At 33.1% G+C, this 21,473-nt stretch overlaps 1 protein-coding gene and 1 long non-coding RNA gene across 4 annotated transcripts; both read left to right on the top strand.

The window, feature by feature from the left end:
* Nucleotides 1-1,669: 1,669 nt before the first annotated feature.
* Nucleotides 1,670-4,682, top strand: LOC130802211 (uncharacterized). The gene is made up of 3 exons (XR_009039746.1): nucleotides 1,670-2,007; nucleotides 3,667-3,739; nucleotides 4,160-4,682. It is a non-coding gene; the product is annotated as an uncharacterized LOC130802211 (long non-coding RNA).
* Nucleotides 4,683-9,328: 4,646 nt separating this feature from the next.
* LOC130802208 (putative receptor-like protein kinase At5g39000) lies at nucleotides 9,329-20,011 on the top strand. Of its 3 annotated transcripts, none has more exons than XM_057666133.1 (3): nucleotides 9,329-10,275; nucleotides 17,329-17,721; nucleotides 18,201-20,011. In XM_057666133.1, the coding sequence occupies exons 1-3, from the start codon at nucleotides 9,455-9,457 to the stop codon at nucleotides 19,762-19,764; spliced, it is 2,778 nt and encodes a 925-aa protein (XP_057522116.1). In that variant the 5' UTR covers nucleotides 9,329-9,454; the 3' UTR covers nucleotides 19,765-20,011. The 3 variants fall into 3 exon arrangements, with proteins under 3 accessions (XP_057522116.1, XP_057522117.1, XP_057522115.1); XM_057666132.1 differs by having other exon boundaries at nucleotides 9,334-10,275; nucleotides 17,293-17,721; XM_057666134.1 differs by lacking the exon at nucleotides 17,329-17,721 and having other exon boundaries at nucleotides 9,330-10,275.
* Nucleotides 20,012-21,473: the final 1,462 nt, after the last annotated feature.

Consider the following 21,473-nt stretch of genomic DNA (forward strand, 5'->3'; position numbering starts at 1 on the left):
TGTAAATGCACATTAGAATAGCCCAATCGAAATAGCGATCGGGAATTTGTATAAAAAGAAATATATTAATAAATTTTCAATTTTTTACTATTGGACTTGTGGTTCAATACTAAAGACAATAGTGAATACATATCTCACATCTTTTATCCTACTTTAGTATGGACCCTCTCAAGTCTAAACAATAATGCAAGTTACATTTTTTTTTTTGTATTTTTCTTCCAAAATTAGTACGGATTACTATCAATAATTTCAATATTAATTTCATTTTGCTATATAAGTTTTAAGATATAAATTCCATTTGATCGTCCCCATCAATTATTTAAAAAAAACACTATTAAACAGAGTAAGTGTAAATTATCTATTTCATTTATTTTTCTTTTATTTTCTTTTCTAGTTTTGTGCTTCAATGTGGTATATATAATAGAGGACGAATGCTACAATGACATCAATGGTGTTGTTAATGGTGACTCAAACTAGCAAGCACCATTGAAGAAAATGAGTATGGGTCAAAGAGGAGGTCCGCGTGCGTTCTGTCTCCATTTCGTGGCTCATGTAGTTGTACACGGCTCGCAAAATGGCGGTTTCCTTTCATGGGAGGTGTCTTTTGGGACGGTTACTTTGTGTTTATTATGTAATAACTTCCTTTTATTGGGCATTAGTATATAAACTCCCATTTTAGGATTAATATATGTTGATTCACAAATTTGAGAGAGATCACAAGAGAGCCAATAATTTGTCAGTGTGATTGATATTCATCTTGTAATTCTTTGCTATCATAGTGAAATTATTTGATCTTGGTGCCGGTGGATGTAGCCACGTTAAATTTCTCGTGTTAATTTCTTATTTTGTATTGAATTTTCTTATTGTTTTATTATTGTTCGACGAACTTACTTCTGCTGTCGCAGAACAAATGAATCTATGAATAAGAGACCAGTCTGCCGCACCAAAATTCAAGCTGGTAATTGGTTGTGCCAGATTACAAATGTGAAATGCATTCCTTTCGTTAAATGTTCCCGTTCTATTTCTTTCTAGCTATAAATAGTAGATTAAATTCATATGTCAATACTTTCTTCAAAATTATGTTTCTATTTTTGTAATTTTTTTTATCAGGGTAGTCGGAGAATTTTTATAGTTGTCAAATTAAATACTTCGAAATACTCGCATTCAATTGTGACATGTTGTGTAGAAAATGTTTGAAATAGACTATATTTAATAAAGCTTAATTATAAGTTTATTAAGCTGATTGGGGTTATTAAGTAAGTTAATTCGAGTAATAATATTATTATTTTGATAATATTGACTCAAGTATTTCATTTGTTAACATTTTCAAGAAAGAGGTATATTTTATGTAATGTATAAAATTCGTATAAAGAATACTTCGATAAAAGTGTATTTTGATTATATTTTATTAATTGATTACTATCTTATCTTTATAAAAATAAATTTAAATAAAGTATTGAAAAATAGATTCCTAAATGAAATCCAAATTCATACTACCCATTTACTTATTTCATAAATCGTCTATTGTACCCTTACAGCATGTCTTATATAAGATTGTTTTACGATGAGACGACTTTAATAGAATTTAATGGGTCAAAGCTAAAAATAAACCCATTTTACCATCTATAAACCGACATATCTCTTCCCTCACATTGAATTTCAATCGACACACTCCTTGCCCTCACATTCAAAACCAACATGCCTCACTTCCTCACCCTCTTCCCCACGGCTGTTTCTCCCTCCTCAACAGCCCTTGCTCATTTTCTCCTCCACCAGCAGCTGCCTCCTCCTCCACAAGCAGCAACCGACACCTCCCTGTCCTCCAAAAGTAGCAGGCGGCAGCAACTAGTCGTGATCCACCCACCTAGCAGCAACAACTGCTGCTTTGTGCCTCCAAACAGCAACAAGCTGCTGTGATGCTAGCCCCATGCAGCCTTCCTTCACCATCACACACGGTGGGCCGCACCACCATACCAACTCCTTCCTCTTCCTTCAATGGTGATTGAGGTAATCCACAAACTAATCTATTTAAAGTATTAATTTAATGTTTTAAGGTAGTTTGATATTTGTGGATTCAATTTGGGTCTTTGATTTAAATTTAGGTATCAACTTGAATTTAAGATGATTATATAGATTCAATTATTAATTGAGTTGTTTTTAGTGTTGATTAGAATTGGTTATTTGGATTATTTGAGTTCTAGTATCAAATTGAGTATTTGGGATTCTGAAATTTCAGTTCATAAACCGAACTTTCTGTTTTGGCCATTTTGGGGATGGTTCTGATTATTTTTGGGTTGTTATGTCTTCTTGAGATTTGTAGAACTTTGAGTCGCGGTCATGTGGACACTTGAATCACCCCGAGATGAGTTCATATGAGGAAGTTATGTCCAAAATACTAGTAGACTGTCATAAAGATCGACAATGAGGTTCCGTTTTGTTCTGTCCGAATTTGTGTTACTGTTATTGAAATAGTTACAGTCGTTTTGGGGTTTTGGTGTCTTCATGAGATTTGTAGAGCTTCGAGTCGAGATCATGTGGGCACTTGAATCGCTCCAAAATGAGTTTATATGGGAGAGTTATGTTCAAAATAGTGAAATACTAGCAGGCTATCTTGAAAATCCATAACAAACATTCTGTTTTGGCTATTTTGGGATCGTTCTAATTGTTTCTGGGTTTTAGTGTCTAAATAAGAATAGTAGAGCTATGAATAATGGACGCTTAGCCACTTAAATCGTCTCATTTGGTTTCTGTATGAGTGAGTTATGCCTGTTTTAGTAAGATGTGTCCTAAAACCATTACGGGATTCCTAAACTAGATGAGTTTTGTTGATTGAGACTAGCTGTTGGATATGCATATTTAGCTGCTGAATTATTGTTAGGAACTAAGAGTTGTGACAAGTTATGATAATGGTGAATAATTGAATAGATTGATACTCTTAGATATAATACCAGATACTTGTGAAACAATTTGTTGGGAATGGATTCGTAGTGTCTTGATGGTGTATAGGTAGTGGTGAGAATTTGGATTTGAATGTTGTTAATGATAATTATAGGTCAAAGTGGTGATACGAACTTAATTGTGGAATTGTTAATTAGTATGAATTTACGAAGATTAGGATATCGATAGGATATTGAATGTGGAAAGTTTATGGAAACTTGATGTTCTTAAATGTTAGTTGATTCATATGAATTTGCTAGTGGTGAATAGTTCTTTGTTGTAACTATTTATTTAATAGTTGGGTAATTGTAAGTGTTTGATATTACCCTTGATTTTATATGATTGGTTATTCTTGAAAGTATCAGGGTTCGTGTGGAAGTTATTAGTTGAATGGATAAATTAGTTGTATTCTTCTTTTAGGATAGCTGGTTAATCTTGTTTAGTTTCTTGGTTTGAGTTAAATGAACTAGAAGTGTTTGAATTGGAAATACAAAGGGAATTGTGGAGACGTATGATCGTTACAAGGTTATAAGCTAGTCTTAAACAAGGTTATATTTTTTTTTATATATGTTGGGGTTAGAATTAGAACTTGCGCAATCTTTGAAATTAGAATTATTAGAATAGAAGATGGAACTAAGATGCGATCATAGGAGGAGATACAATGAGTTATATGAACCTAGTTTGTAGTATCGAACGCTTTGTTGTGATGTTATGTTTGTTATGCTTCAGGAGGCGACGTCATCGAGGAACCATTCTAGCTGTTAGCCGCGAATCGATCACGGCTCTTTGAAGCGTCTTGTTGGTGAGTAGTAGCAGTCCCTTAAAGGGTCTGGCCAGACTACTCTCTTGAAAATAAACTTTTTACTAAAGCTCTTTTGAATTGGATATTGTTGAGACAAATGTTGTTGTGAATGCTTATGCTGATATTATGATATGGTCAATGGATCAGGCTTGCGAGCTGGTCATTGACGGAGTTGAGGAACACTGTTCCCTGCTCCCTGTTTTTGAAGCGAATTGTCATTGAGATATTGACTAGCTTCACCCGAGAGCGACATAGCCTTAGAGCTATGGGGCACCTCTCAAACTAGACTCCCTGTGCGCACATAGGTCTAGGGAACTGATGTTGCTTTTAAACCTATGACTAGAATTACTGTGTTTTGTTGTTTTGGATTGTTACTTCTCATTCAGTTTAATCTGATCCTCTGTTGTTTCCATCTTTTAGCATATCTACAGATCGGAACCGGTCGGGAACGATGAGTTAACGGTGTTAAATAGCGTTCCAAGGATGTATATTGAGCTGAGCACGTAGGAATTTATAATTTTGTATTTGGTTTTTGGATAAATGTATATTTGTTTTGGTTGTGTTGGTTATATCGGTCTTGTAGAGAATTGTATGATTATCTTGTGTATTAGTTAGATGTTGGCTTTGGGATTTAGCTGAGTTAGTCACGTTGAAGAGCTTGTGACCCCTTGCTTGAGTTTTGGAAGTGTAATTTCAGTTTCTTGGGAAACGAACCTAGTGATGACCCTGTTTACCCAGTCAACGGTAACTCGGGTTGTTACAATGTTATTATTAGTAGCAAGTATAATAGAAGGGAGAAAATATATTATTAATCATACATGGATGAAATGTTTTTAATGGTTGTATGTCAAATTAATGTAAAGTGCTTGATTGAATTTAATTATGCACTAGCTCTTTGAATTTTGATTAAAGAATTTATTTGATAAATGATTACTTGTTGGAACTGTTATTAGTCAGAATTAATTATTGATATACTAACTATTATACATTTAAGTCGGTCGTTTTAGTTAGTTATTTGGAAATTTGTATCATATTAGTATTATTATATCAATTGGGTCTAAAAGTTAAATATTATTAAGTAATGCCTTTAGTTAACCTAAATAAAAAGAATTTTTTTTTAATTTGAAAAACTATCATTAATTACCCTCAACATTGAACCAAAGTCGAACCAATTTGAGGATGGATGGAGTAATTTAATTGTGTAGATATTAATGGTGTGAGCGTGTGACATTTCAAAATGAAGGGGAGTAATGACAACTGATCAACCCAAATCAAAATGATTGCTGGTGAAAAATTAGTATATAACTTCTATTTTAGATGAGTCATTAAAGACTAAAAGAGCGTAATTTTATTATTTTGAAAATTAATTTGACTAATAATAAATTTATAATCTTCATATTAAGTATATTTTATCACTAAAGTTAACATACCTTACCTTATCAAAAGAGGTAAAAAAAAATTACAATTTATACAACCTTCAACTCAAGAAAACCCGCAAATGAACTAAAAAGACTAGCAAGACAGAGAAGAAAAAACAAACAAGCTAAGACTAGTAATAGCTTATATGCATAAGCCAGAGAAATACAAACACAATCATAAAGGCAAGACTATGAGCCAAAGGTAATTATTGATGCTCACGGACACCAAAACCACGGGTCCAACTAATTTTAATTTATTTATCTTTAGTCAAGTTCTTAGAAAAATACAATTCATTCATGTCATTTTTAATTTGCTCTTCTCACATTTTCTTAGGCTTATCATGACTTTACTTCTATCAACCGTGATGTTTTGCATGTCGACGGTCTTCCTTCGTACATGCCAAAACCATCTCTATCTACTTTTACGCATCTCTGCAGAGTGGGTAAAGCCTGTAGTCTTTCTCTCAAAACACGATTCTTAATCTTATTTATGTTGGTTTGTCACAACATCCAACTTAACATTCACGTCTCTCCTACTGTCATCTTACGCGCTTCAAGTGATTTTTTTCGCTGGACATTTAGAAAAAAGTTTCTAGTAAATAACTTAGTCATAACCCAAAAGCTACTATGGGTAATATTTTTGATGGTTTTTGGAATTGACTCAATTATTTTTCTAATAAGCAACCAAATACCAACGACTATTTTTATACAAACCATCTTTATTACTGTTGAGTCAAGCCCAATTTCAATGACCTTTGTGATGGGTTTGATCACTTGAAGATTGGAGGGCTTTGAAGACCGCTCGAGTGGTCGAGCATGTTTAACTCGGTCGAGCGTAGCCTCGGAGAAAGCGCTCGATCAGTTGAGCCTAGGGCGCTCGATCGAGCAAAATGGCAGCGAACAAAACAGAAGCTTTCTGTTTTATGTGCAGGATTTTGTGGGCTTTTAAGCCTTTTGTCCTAAGTTATTCTAATATGTTTTATGACTATATAAGGAGTCTTAGAACATCATTAGGGAATTGAGAGAGGCATATACAAGATTTAAAACTAGGGTTCACACCATAAGAGTTCTTCATCCTTGTGTTATGCATGTTTGTGTGAGATTCAGTTAAAGGTTCCATCTTTGCTTTGAGAGGCTGTTCTTAAAGCTTGGAAAGGTGAGTCATTAATGTATTGTTGATTATATTAATGTTAAGCTACTTATTTTGAGGTGGAGGTATCCATAGATGCCTCATACATCTTGTGTTTTGCTTCTTCCATTGGCTCTGTTTTGGTTGTTTGTCTTTGCATTTTTTTGTTATTGTTTCTTCACCATTGCAATAGCCCATTCACAACAATTACAGTTGGCTGGCCTGAACCTTTGGCTTTGAGAAGTAGCAAATAAGTCAATTCTTTGAGCTAATTAAACTAACTAATAGCTTCAACCTCCAACCAATTACCATTCATCAAACAAACCTCTATACATTGGTCCAACTCTTTTACAAAAGCACCATATACGACGACATAACGGCCCACAAATTTTGGGACCTAAACTTATTTTTTATTTTCAAATGTTTAATTATATGTTAAAAAAATTATAATAATTTGCCGAAAATAAAATACTGACAAGTCATCATATAATCAATGGAAATAATATCCTCTAATTAATGATCATCCATTACTTTGTAAATTTAATTTATTATATTTTCTTGGTCAATTATTAAGGTATCTAAATAATGAAATTGTTAATTTAATTTGTTGAATCTTCTTGTTTAATTAATTAAGTTAGTTTCACAAATTAAATAATGCTTTAGCAAAATGAAAAAATGATAGTTCATTAATTAATTGTCTATTAAAACTTTGGACATACATATTCATATGTTAATGTCCTTGTCTATTGACTATTCAATAATTGAGCTTTTTACTTTCATGCCATTCTTGACTTGTTCTACATAACACTGACGTTCTTATGCAACTTGTGAGTGGTCACTGCTTTATTTTTTTATTTCTCTGATAAGTAGTAAATTCTGTGTTTCAAAGTAGTTGTAATATTTGATTTTTTATAAAATTTAATTTATTAATTTAATTTCTAATATTTTTAATTATTTATAATGAAAAATTATAAAAATTAATATTAATAATTTTTGTAGTGATACGAATTAAATTAGTCAAATATAGAGCTCATTTTAAATATTGAAAGTAAGAAATTTGGTGTTGAATGTAATGTGTTGAATTAATGTAAGACATATATTAGTATAAGTTTTATGAACTGAGAATGTACTGTGTTAAACTGTATGTAAGCAAATCAGTATATGAACTGAGAATGTACTGTGTTGAATTAATTTACTGTGTTGAATCATTATATGAACTGAGTGTATGGAATCAGTGGCAATATACGTAGTATGTATGTAAGCAATTGCACAACAGCAAATCAATGTTGTGTATTGAGTCAGTGCAACAATACTGATGATACACATTGAATCAGTGCACTTTGTTTAAGACTGATGATACTGATTAGTGCTGCAGCATTACATACACATTGAATCAGTGCTGCAAATCAGTTTTGAAACACATGAAGTATGTTGAAGTTGATTAGTGCAACAAGCATAACATACACATTGAGTGAGTGCTCAAAATCAGTGCTATAAATCAGTTTTGAAACACATTAAGTTGGCTACTAAAGTTGATTAGTGCTGCAAATTAGTTTTGAATCAATTTTGAGTATGCTAAAGTTGATTAGTGCGGCAAGCATTACATACACATTGAATTAGTGCTCAAAATCAGTGCTTCAAATCAGTTTTGAATCAGTTTTTGAGTATGCTGAAGTTGATAAGTAATGCAGTATTACATACACATTGAATCAGTGCTGAAAATCAGTTCATTAAAACACATTGAGTATACTGAAGTTGATTAGTGCAGTAAGCATTACATACACATTGAATGAGTGATGAAAATCAGTGCGACAAATCAGTTTTGAGTATGATGAAGTTGATTAGTGCTGCAGCATTACATACAAATTGAATCAGTGCTGAAATTCAGTTTTGAAACACATTGAAATGGCTACTGAAGTTGATTAGTGCAAGCAGTGTGTATACTGATGCTATTGCAAACAACAAGCAAACAACAAACAACAATACCAAAAACGAAATCAAATAGACAAAATAAAAACACTTTTCATTCATCATAATCATGTTACAAAAGAAATCATCCTTCCATTGCATACCGAAATCACTAATACAAATTCTTAAATAGGTCATAAACTTTATTTACTAGCCTTGATTAAAACAACCAACACCAACAAAAAACAAAAGAAAAACCCTAATACAAAGCTTGTAATCTGATTTCCATACTTCCTCTCATTCATCCATTTCTTCGTAATCCTTTTAATTTATGAAATTGCTTGTTCCTTTTCATGTTCTAAGCAACAAATCCTTGATGTCAAAATCTTGATTTCGGTTGCTAATTATCACTTGTCCTCTAAAAGTTTGTTAGTCACTTCTCTTTGCCAAACAGTCATTTCAGGTTCATCAATCCATTTAAACTTTTTGCATCCCCTTCAATTTGTATCAGGATCATAAAAAACGCAAGTCTTAAACCTTCTTCCATGGATTTTCCTTGGTCCATGAAACCTCCTTGCAAAGGGAACTCCACACCCACATTTTTCAGGTATCGAATTCCCGATTGAAGAAAAAGAAGACATTACTAGTTAATTGTGTAATGATTGTTGGAAAAAATTGGGTTCTTTGAATGAATTAGGGATTGGAAATCAAGGACAGGAATAAGGAAGGGCAACTTCGAAATGGTATCGCATGAAAGAAAGCTTCAGAAACAAAGGAATGCGAAAATGAGATTAAGAAGAAGGAAGTTTAAGAGTCACGTGATGGTCAATGGCCTAAAGTAACGGTCAACAAACGAAATCCGTTAAAAGGTAGTGTTTTGCAAAGATTTGTATTGTATAAGGTAGTTTTTTGCAAAAAATTTTACACAAGGTAGTTTTTTAAAAAAAGGTATAGATTAGGTAGTTTCTTATAATTTTGCCTAAAAATTAAACAAGTTTAATTCACCAAACCAAAAGAGAAAATGACAAATTTAGTTGGAATAATAACTTTCAAGTGCTCAAATTGTCAAATTGATATTTGTATCCAATTTGTCATGTAGAAGTAGAAGATAAAGTAAACGGTCAACATACATATTATTGTTATACAAAATTATTATTCTGAAAATAATGCACCTCAAAAATCACATTTTTGAATTTAAATTGATTAGATAGAAATACTTTTATCCAAAATCATTTAATTTTCCATCTCCAATCTCCAATAATGTTCGTTCACCCTCAAATGCTCCTTACACTTCTTTTCTTCCTCTTCATCACAACACTAACAAATTCCATTACAGCCCCATATAAACCACCCGACCACCTCCTCATCAACTTTGGCCTACCAAAAAATTCTCCACAACCTATCGATAACCGCGGTATATGGCAGAGCGATCAAGACTTCATCCTCACTTCGCTATCTGCCACCAGTAACTCCACTGCTTTCGCCGTGGAGGCGGCTTCAACTCCTTATCACATGGCCCGAATATTTCGGGCCACGACAACATATTCTATACCTGTTACTACGTGGGGCCCAAAACTAGTCCGCCTCTACTTTCCACCCCTATCCATATCCTACGACATCATAGACACCAAATCGTCTTTTCTTTCGCTCACAATTAATGGGTTCAATATTTTGCGCAATTTTAGCGCGTTCGCTGTTACGACTAACGCGAACACGCACGCCAATACAACTGCGCCCGTGACAAACGGGCTTGTAAGAGAGATTTACATCTCTTTGAACGAAGGAAACGGGCAAAAGGGTCTAAACCTAACTTTCTCACCAAGTAACCCGGATGGGTTCGGGTTCATAAACGGGTTGGAGATTATATCTGCACCCGATGGGTTGTACTTTAACCGTTCCGAATCCAATACGGTTCCATATCTTACGGGTGGGTTTCAAGATTTGAATAACCAGTTTAATTTTTCGGATTCAATAGCTATGGAAAATATTATCCGGCTGAACGTTGGTGGATCGAACGTGGATCCGAGAGATGATTCCGGACTTCGCCGGACTTGGTTCGATAGAGACGATGCCTACATGATGTAAGTTCAACAATATTTTTCAAATTTCCTGAATTTAATTTTAGACAATTGTCTTCTAATATTCTTTGTTTCACTGATAAACTTAAACTATATGGTGGATAGATAATTTTGGGTCACCAGGAAATATAAATTCTTTTGAATTTCCAAAAAGCATAGGTAGAAAAATTAATTTATCAGTGTCAAGTAAAAAAATAAATAGTAATTTTTTCTTACAAAATTATCAATTACTTTCTTCGTTAAACAAGAAAAATATAATATTTTAGATAATGAATATATTATTTTATTAAATAATAAATCTAATTTAATGAAAAAAAGTAGGCACCATATAAAATTATTAAAAAAATTAAAATAAAGTTATTGATAAAATTATAAGGACCATAACTAATAAAAAAAATATTTTTATAAAGTTAATGAGAAATATTTAAGGAACATAAGAAATATACAAATGTTAAAATGAAGTTAGTGGCTAGAAAATATGTGAGAATTATAAGGATTATTATTAAAATAAGATTAAAAAGGTTATTTTTATTCGAAATTTATGATATAAAAATAAAAAATTCTTTAAGTAACGATAAAAATGCAATCTTCATAGTGTTGTAAAACAGAATGTTTAATTGATTCATCCAGATTATGATCAAATTGATGTGTTGAGAGTAATGAAAGAAGGAGTGAAGAGGAATGATAGATTTCAGAGAAGTTCCTTTTCTTGAAGAACTTGTCTTTTCAAGATTAATTGTTTTCTTATTATTGTTTCTCAAATTATATCAAAAAAAACTTTATAACAAAGCACCTTATTTATATACACTTCTTACAAAAGGAATCAAGAACTAAAGAACCAAGAAAAGCTTTGATAGTTTGTTACTATGCTGAGTCATCAACCAAATATTAGCTGTAGCTTAGCATATATATCAAGACCCCCCCTCAAGTTAGGGAGGCTGTTCAGGAAGCATGCATAGTTTGTGAACAAGCTTAGAGTGTTGAGTAGAAGAGAGAGGTTTTGTGAGAACATCAACCAATTGTTCTGTTGTGGGAAGATAGGAGAGTTCTATGAGACCTTCCATCACTTTCTCCCTAGTAAAATGACAATCCAATTCCACATGTTTGGTCCTTTCATGGAATACTGGATTCCTGCCAATATGAATGGCAGATTCATTGTCACACCTGAGCTGAACAAAAAGCAGATTAGAGAGCCCTAACTCTTTCAGAAGGTTGACAACCCAAGTGACTTCTGTTGAGGCTGCTGCCATAGCTCTGTACTCTGCTTCCGAGGAGGACCTGGAAATAGTAATTTGCTTCTTGGATTTCCAAGAAATAGGGGAGTTGCCAAGAAGTAGAAGATAGCCAATAACAGATCTTCTGGAGTTGGGGCAGGATGCCCAGTCAGAGTCGGAGTAAGCTTGTAAAGTGAGTTGTGTATTTGCTTTCAAGAATATACCCTGGCCAACTGTTGCATTGATGTATCTAAGTACATGTTGGAGAGCTTGAACATGAGGAAGCCGTGGGTGTTGCATAAACTGGCTTAGGGTTTGGACAGCAAAAGATAGGTCAGGCCTGGTGTGTGTAAGAAAGTTTAGCTTCCCAACCAAAGACCTATATTGAATTGGATTATGATAGAGTTTACCCTCTTCTGCTAGAAGTCTTATTCTGGTTGGCAAAGGGATTTTAGTTGTCTTAGAAACATCCATATTACAATCTTGAAGAAGTTCTTTTGTAAACTTCTTCTGTGTTAAAATAACACCTTACTGCACATGTGTGACCTCAATACCAAGAAAGTAATTAAGAAGGCCAAGGTCCTATATGCTGAAGGTAGAGTGGAGATGTTGTTTGAGATTTGAAATGACAGAAGAATCAGCACCTGTGATGATAATATCATCTACATAAACAGCCACAATAGTAAAGCCTGAAGTTGAATTCATTAAAAACAGGGAATAGTCATTCATTGATTGCATGAACCCTTGTTGCTGTAACTCTTGATTAAGCCTAGTGAACCATTCTCTGCTGGCCTGCTTTAAACCATAGAGAGATTTGACCAACCTACATACCTTATTTTCTGTATTGGAAAAACCCTCTGGCATTTTCATGTATACTTCTTCAGTCAAGGTGCCATGTAAAAAAGCATTATTTATGTCAAGTTGGTGCAAGGGCCATTTGTTGTTAGCAGCAATGGCAATTAGGCATCGCATAGTGGTCATTTTGACAACAGGAGAGAATGTTTTCTGGTAGTCAATGCCATACTTTTGTGTGAATCCCTTTGCAACTAATCGGGCTTTAAACCTTTCCACTGAACCATCTGCTTTCAACTTCACTTTATAAACCCATTTGCACCCAATTGCTTTCTTCCCTTGTGGCAAAGACACCACATCCCAGGTATGATTAGTTCGGAGGGCTTCAAGCTCCTAATTCATGGCTTCAACCCATTTTTGGTCTTGAGAGGCTTCTAAGTAATTCGTTGGTTCAACAATTTTGCAATTTTGCTCAATAATGCCTCTGTTATCAGGTGGAGTGAGGAAAATTGAACAAGATTGCACCAATGTTCACTAAGTATGGTAGCACACACATAAAATCTTGCATCCAGGAGGGTTTATTATGTGGTCTAGAAGATTGTCTAGGTGGTTGAAGATTATTTTGTGATGGATCAGGCTGTGGTGAGACAATTTGAGAAAAGATAGATTGTTGTTCATGAGAAGATTGTGGAGAGTGAAGCTCTTTAACAGAAGAATGGTCAGTTTCTGTGTTTAAAGATTAGTTTATGATAGAGTGGGAAAGTGGTTCAGGTAAGGGAGGAAAAGAGGAGGGATCAATTGTTGTTTCAGTAGGGAGGAAAATAGGCGAAGAAGTTGGAGGTGAGGCAGTGAAATGAAAAGGAAAATGTTTTTCATGGAAAACAAGATCTCTAGTGATAAGTATCTTGTTAGTATTAAGAGTTAAAACCTTATAGGCTTTCTGATCAACAGGATAACCTAAGAACACACATGGGATGGCTCTTTGGTCAAATTTGGTTCTGTGAGATTTGTTGGTAGAGCAATAGCACAGGCATCCAAAGATTCTGAGATGCTCCATAGAGGGCTTGTTGCCATGTAACTTTTCATAAGGAGTTTGAAAAGAGAATGTTTTCAGTGGCATTCTGTTGATAAGATGAGTGGCACACAACAAACATTCACCCCAATACTGAATAGGAACTTTAGATTGAAAATATAAAGCTCTTGCAGTCTCCAATAAATGCCTGTGTTTTCTTTCCACAGTGCCATTTTGCTGTGGAGTGTTAACACAACTCTTCTGATGTGCAATACCATGCTTTATGTAAAATTGCAGAATATCACCTTCACAAAATTCTTTTGCATTATCTGACCTTATAGTCAAGATATCAGCTTGAAACTGTGTTTTAATAAAAGTAACAAATTGATATAACAAACTTACCACATCACTTTTGTGCTTGAGTAGAAAAATCCATGTATGTCTAGAAAAATCGTCTACTATAGTCAAAAACATCTTACAATTGTCATGAGTCTTGACCTTGTAGGGGCCCCATACATCAATATGTAAAAGCTCAAAACACTTCTTACTTTTAGAAAGACTTTTAGGAAATGGTAGCCTTGTTTGCCTAGCTTGTGGGCATATATGACATATGAAATCTATAGTCTTATTATTGTTATTTATACTACATACATGATGTAATTTCTTGAATGGCAAGTGACCAAGCCTCAAGTGCCAAAGCTTGCTCTCTTCCGAACTTTGTGTAACAACACCAGTGGCAGCAGCTAAATCAACTTTAGAATTATGATTTGTGACTTCATCTACTGCATACAATCCTGACTTCAATTCACCAAGAACCAGGGAACTTTTCTGTGAAGGATTCTGTAGTATGCACTTGTTCTGTGTAAATGTAATGGTGCAATTAAGATCTTTACACAACTGATGAGTTGATATCAGATTAAAATTGAATCCTGGAACATGCAATACATTTACTAATATGATCCCATTTCCCAAGTTAATAGAACCTATGTGTTCCACAGTTGATTTCTTTCCATCAGTCACAGTTATGGTGTTTTGTGCATGGTCATACTTCTTATGTGTTTCAAACAAAGCTAGATCAGAACAGATATGATGTGTTGCACCACTATCTACAATCCACTTATCATTGGGATTAATTAAGAGGCATATACCTGCTACATGAGTTTGAGGTTGAGTAGAACCTTCATTTTGCTTTCGGAGATAGCTTTTGATCTCATTGAATTCTTGCACAAAAATGTAAGCCTGAGCCTCAGGATCTTCCTGTTCATCACAGTCTTGAGTAATGACTGCTGCAACCTTCTTTCCTTTGTCCTGTGTCTTTGGCTGAAAGTTAGAAGGAAAGCCATTTAGAACAAAACACCTTTGTCTGGAATGTCCAGGGACCTTGCAATGATCACAGTAGTAATTGATGTTGCTGTTCTTCTTGTATCCACCATTATTCCTGTAATTATTTTGTGATGAGTAATTGTTGGATTGAAAAGGTGGCCTGTATGGTTTGTACTCACGTCTCCTGTATTCCCCCTTTTTATAGTCAGCAACAAAAGCCATAGTATTAGAAGACTCTCCTTGCAACTGACCAACAGTTCTCTGCTTTTCTTCTTGAATTAGCAATCTATAAGCTAAGGACACATTTGGTAGTGGCTGCATCATGAGTATATTAGTCCTGATGTTAACAAACTTATCATCTAGCTTCATGAGTAGCTGTATGAGTCTTTCTTCTTGTTGAGCTTTAAGAAATTTCTGAGTCAAGTTGCATGAGCATCCATTGCATGTACAGACAGGTAATGGATTTATGCCATTAATTTGATCCCACAGTGATTTGATTTTAGTGAAGAATTCAGCCACAGAACTACTTCCTTGAATCAAGTCACTCAGATTTTGCTGTAGAGTGAACAACTGAGGACCTGATGTCTGATCATATCTCTTCTCTAGATCTTGCCATATTTCTCTGGCTGTAGTAAAATAAAGAACACTTCTAGCAAGTTCACTATCTAAAGATCTCAGAATGAAAGAAATTACCAAATTATTACATCTCTCCCATGCCTTGTAATCTTCATGAGTCTCATCAGGTTTCATTACAGTTCCATCTATGAACCCTAGCTTGTTCTTAGCAGATAATGCTATAATCATACTCCTTTTCCATTCATTGTAACGTTCACCATTGAATTTCTCAGAAACTAAAGGTGTGGATGTGTTTTCAGAGGGATGAATGAAGTAAATGCTAGTAGGATCTTGTGATTTAAGAAGAGTATTTTGTGCGGTAGACATAATAAGGAACTGGAAAAGAAGATTAAGGGAAGAAAAACAAAATTTGTGTAGAAATTGAAGGAACTTAATAATAGATCAACAGAATCACAAATAGAGATAGATTTCTGAGAAAATTTCAATGAAACAAACACGGATGAAACTTAGATAAGAACAAATTAGAAAATCAAGAACAATACCATAAGACGATTATAGAAATTGCTCAAACATCAAATTATTTCTCCAGAATTTGATGACGAGGCTCTGATACCATGTTGTAAAACAGAATGTTTAATTGATTCATCCAGATTATGATCAAATTGATGTGTTGAGAGTAATGAAAGAAGGAGTGAAGAGGAATGACAAATTTCAGAGAAGTTCCTTTTCTTGAAGAACTTGTCTCTTCAAGATTAATTGTTTTCTTATTATTGTTTCTCAAATTATATCAAAAAAAAACTTTATAACAAAGCACCTTATTTATATACACTTCTTACAAAAGGAATCAAGAACTAAAGAACCAAGAAAAGCTTTGATAGTTTGTTACTATGTTGAGTCATCAACCAAATATTAGCTGTAGCTTAGCATATATATCAAGAATATACTTATGTGATAATTTTCATTTTCAGTATTCAACCAAAAGAAAAAGAAAAAAAAAATTTCTAAGAATTTTTTTAAGTTATTAATTTTTTAAGAAATTAAAAATTTTATAGGAATTTAAGTATTTATTTGTTGACCAAACAAGCTCTTGGTAAATATAATTGACCAATATGTCGATTGTAGCAGTGACATCTTTGACTTGTGTGCAGAGTTCGAATGTGTTTACTACATCACACACTAATATGTATATATATATACTTGTATCTTCCTGTGTTTTCGAAGCTCAATGCGTTTATAAGATCGAGTTAAACATAATTAAAAATACAATAATATGATATTATATTGATATGCGTGGAGAGACGAATAAAATAATATCTCAAATGGTAATATATTTTTCTCATATAATAATCGCAATATGTAAGATACTATAGAATAAAGAACAATGTAAAATTATTCTATAAAGCATAAAAAAAACGGAGGAAATATGCAATATAGAAGTATAATCACGTCTGTTCTCACTATAGGCTACAAGTGTGCATCATGTAATACAAGTCTTCCGTATATTTGATGTATATAATTCCACTTTAAACGTTAGATGAATGAGATTCTAATCCTTAACATGACCTTTTGAAGTCATATCAAGTACTCAATTTATCCAAAAGTTTAATTAGATGATTAAGTAATCATTTAAAACTGCAAATATAATTTTAAATCCGGAATAATAGCACTATAATATATATATATATATATATATATATATATATATATATATATATATATATATATATATATATATATATATATATATATATATATATATATATATATATATATATATATATATATATATATATATATATATATATATATATATATATATATATATATATATATATATATATATATATATATATATATATTGAGTTGTACCTTAGCTTGTGTTGAACACATGTAACTTTGCTATTGTATTTGGTTTCATTCGTCTTTTTCTTTGCAGTGCTCTATTTATTTGAGCGTCGCTTTGACTGTATACCTCTTGCCCTGTCTTTAGATTGGGTGTAGGTATTATTTGTCAGTCACGAACCCACAAACCCAGTCCTAAGCGGCATCTATCGTATATGATGGTAAATTGATTAATTTTAATTTTATGTTGTACATGATCAGTAATGGTCTAAACTACACAGTGTCCTACAACAATAGGACAATCAATTATACAGTTGCAACACCATCGTATATGGCGCCAGAGTTAGTGTACTTGACAATGAAGGAGATGGGAGCATATGTTGGAGAATTGAAGAAAAACAAAAATTTGACATGGTTGTTCGAGGTCGATGTTGGATTTAATTATCTTGTGAGGCTCCATTTTTGTGAGTTAGTTATCCATATCAACAAGACTGGCCAAAGACTTTTCGACGTTAGTATCAACAATCAAATGGGTGCACATGATATTGATGTTTTTGCGCTAACTGGTGGCATTTTCATTCCAATGTATAAAGATTTCGTTACGCTCTTTGAAGGTAGTGGTACCAACAAAGCTAGTGTCGAAACCAGAGGTCTTCTTTCAGTGACACTTACTCCCGACCCTACCGCAACGTAAGTTAATCATTGTTTTTTATGGGTAAGAAATCGAGAATCCGGCCCTTGCATGAGGAGGCTAGGAGTCAAGCATTGATTTTCCCCTGGGTTAAAAATTGAACGCCTATCACAAGAATGAAAGGAAAAACTTTCTACAGTACATTTGCATATATTTTAACCAAGTCAAAATCGCCGTGTGTTTTTTTAAAAATAAATTTTTTTTTTAGTTTGTTTATTTTCCTTGCCACATTTTATTTTATGGAAGTGTTCCCACCACGGAAAATTTTGTCATATACAAATTTTTCCTTACTTTAACTTTAATCCAGATTTATACAACTTTACAATTTGTTAGTCTATGTATTATATATGATTCTTCCAAAAGAGCATATAGAGTAATTATTTGTTTGATAGAGTGTATATTTTCCTTCTTAAAATACTATATTTAATGACTTTTTCAAATTTGCATTGAAGTTGAAACTTTTGTCTTGTTTTTCTAGATATGACGATGTCTTACTCAATGGATTGGAGATTTTCAAGTTGAACTCTTCAAATGGTTCTCTTGCCGCACCAAATCCTAGTATCCCTATGAATTTAACATCTTTACAAGGTAATAATCGATCATCGAATAGTTCTCATCATTTAATATCGATTATCGGAGGAATCCTTGGTGCTATTCTAGTAGTCGCACTCATATCATCAATATATTTCATAATCATTTTCCGAAGAAAAAAGGAGAAACAAAAATTCATGAAAACAATGAGCAAAGATGATACTAGCAAGCTAAAGTGGATTTCGCCGTTGGATGATCCTGGATCTAATGCAACTACCGCTAGTGTGATTCCTTCTCTGCCGTCCGATCTTTGTCGACGTTTCTCATTTGCACAAGTTAGGGTTGCTACGAACGATTTCGACGACGATTTGATCATAGGAACCGGTGGGTTCGGTAAAGTTTACAAGGGTTCAATAGATGATGGAGCCACTATTGTAGCCATAAAACGTCTTACGACAACATCGAAGCAAGGCGCTCGCGAGTTTGAAACAGAAATCGAGATGCTATCGAGACTACGTCACGTACATTTGGTGTCCTTAATCGGATATTGTGACGAATACGGTGAAATGATCATAGTTTACGAGTATATGCCACGTGGCACTCTTCGAGATCACTTGTTGTACAAGAATCCCGAGAGAAGCGAGAACCATACACCATTGTCGTGGAAGCAACGACTTATGATTTGTCTTGGATCAGCTCGAGGTTTGCACTATCTTCACGCGGGTGCTAAACAATTGATTATTCATCGAGATGTCAAGTCTACGAATATTCTTCTTGATGATAAATGGACGGCCAAAGTCTCAGACTTTGGCCTTTCAAAGGTAGGACCTACTCCTGGTGATATGGGTCCTACCCATGTTAGTACCGCTGTTAAAGGTAGTGTTGGATATTTAGATCCAGAGTACTATCGACGTCAACAATTGACAGAGAAATCAGATGTATACTCCTTCGGAGTTTTGTTGTTCGAGGTTTTATGTGCTCGAGTTGCGATGAACCCTAATCTACCCAAGCAACAAGTGAACTTAGCCGTGTGGGCTCGTTATAACTACAAAAATAAAACCCTCCACACAATTGTCGATCCAAATCTAACAGGGCAAATTGCACCCGAATGTCTAAGAAAATTTGGAGAAGTGGCAGAAATGTGTATACGAGAACATGGAAATGATCGTCCTTCGATGGGGGACGTAGTTTGGGGCATTGAATTTGCCTTACAACTACAAGAAACCGCGGAGAAAATTATGCAAAACAATTTAAGTGATGATCCTCAAGGAGAAATTTCAGATTCTACGATAAGTTTTAAACTTGATGAGGCACATGCATTAGGTTCAATGTATATTGATGATGAATCGACCACATTAAATGATGATTTTTCTGATACTAAGATGGTTGATATGGGCACAAAAAAGTTATTGGATAGTAGAACTACTACATTTAATTCATCGGAATCACCCATAATTGATATGAAGTCTGGTTCGATTTTTTCTGAGATTATCGACCCAAAAGCCAGATGACTCGTACAAATTGTTGTATGAGACGATTTCTCCATAAAATGTGTTTCATACGACATGAGAATATAAGATTTTTATTTCTCTTACAAGAGTATCTAAAAGAAATAAGAAAATCTATTTTTTTGTAAATTTTTATTTTGAGGATAATAAATAAAACTGTTAATTTGTTAATTACTCTTATATTTTGAATATTTCAAGGTACGGTTGTGTTTTTAATGTGAATAATTATATCATAAAAATATAAGATGCATAAGTGCCGTGTTAGTACATTTCATTTTTTAGTTTTTTTCTTTAAGAAAATCAAAGAATTTATTGATAAAAATATCATACGACATCTACAACAGGTAACAATTGGTCAAATACATAACAATTTTAATCAAACAAAATTTTACTCCCTCCTACTCTTCCTACTTGTCCCAATTGCTTTTTGGTTACTATTCACTAATCACGCTCAATTTGTATTTTATTCTTAATTTATATAACTTAAAACATAGTCAAGCGGGATTTTATTTCATTAGTCTCAATACAATGATTATTAATATCAACTTTTTATAATTTTTAATTATGCACATTTAAAGATATTAAAAGTTAAAATGTTCCCTCGACAAGTGTAAAAAAGGTAAATGGGACAAGAAGGCTGAATTTGAGGGAGTATATAAAAAAGTCATAATCATTATAAAGGAGATCCATTACTAAAGTCTTCCTCTATCATGATCATTATAAGGTTGATAGTAGCCCCAAAATTTACAATGAAGGTTAGAATTTTTTGAGAGAAAAAAAGAGAGAGAAGAGAGCATGATCATTATAACAAAATTCTCTTTTACTCTTCTCAAATGGAATTTTAAAATTTTGATTAATAATTCTCATTAATTTATATAAAAAAATATATTCACATGTGAATATTGATAAATTCATCTTGATATATATCTTTTAAATATTATTTATTATAACTTTTAAAAGATATATTTACATTAAAATCTAAAAACAAAAATTACAAAAATAAAAGAAAATGTAGCAATAAAAGTAAGAATACTTTAAAAGAGACTTGTATACTAAGTCGACAAATTGGACCAAGTCAATTGGTGAGTGGCAAAATGAGACTTGAGACTTAGACTTGAGAGTGATAGATGGAATTTCATAAAGTTGTTGAATTTTCTTCTATGCTAAAAACCATTTTGATAAATTGATTGATTATAGCTTTTGTTTTTTATTGGATGATGGCAAATAAGGAGTCCAAGGTTGGACCTGCCTAGGCTATGAACTAATTTATTTAAATAAAAATCTATTTGTTTTGAATTGTTTGAAATATTATAATAATTTTTATTCTAATGTAATAATACCTCATATGGTTTTTCACATTTTTATACATCATTTTAATTTTTAATGTGTCGAAAAGTGTTTGTTAAAAATTATAAAAAGTTAATGATGATAAAATATATATTGAGACGAATCAAATAAGATCACATACACTTATTAATATATTGAGAATAATAGCTACTCTTGTGAAAGACCGGTTCTCGGTGAAACGATATCAAAACAAGAAGCTTATTTATTAAAAATTGTAAATTGAGTTATTCAACTCATGATTGAAGAACGTCTCACAATAAGACCGTGTCACACAACAATTTGTGTGAGAATAAAATATAAACTAGAATAATTGGTGAATAGTATGAAAAAAAAATAAATCATCTGATAGGAATAAGGAGTAAAAA

This window comes from Amaranthus tricolor, chromosome 16 (assembly GCF_026212465.1).
Source record: "Amaranthus tricolor cultivar Red isolate AtriRed21 chromosome 16, ASM2621246v1, whole genome shotgun sequence".
NCBI lineage: Eukaryota > Viridiplantae > Streptophyta > Magnoliopsida > Caryophyllales > Amaranthaceae > Amaranthus > Amaranthus tricolor.

Coding starts and splice junctions, on each gene's coding strand:
- LOC130802208 (XM_057666132.1), top strand. CDS start 9,455: ATGTTCGTTCACCCTCAAATGCTCCTTACACTTCTTTTCTTCCTCTTC. Junction 10,276..17,292: donor AGAGACGATGCCTACATGAT/GTAAGTTCAACA, acceptor GTACATGATCAG/TAATGGTCTAAACTACACAG. Junction 17,722..18,200: donor ACTCCCGACCCTACCGCAAC/GTAAGTTAATCA, acceptor TTGTTTTTCTAG/ATATGACGATGTCTTACTCA.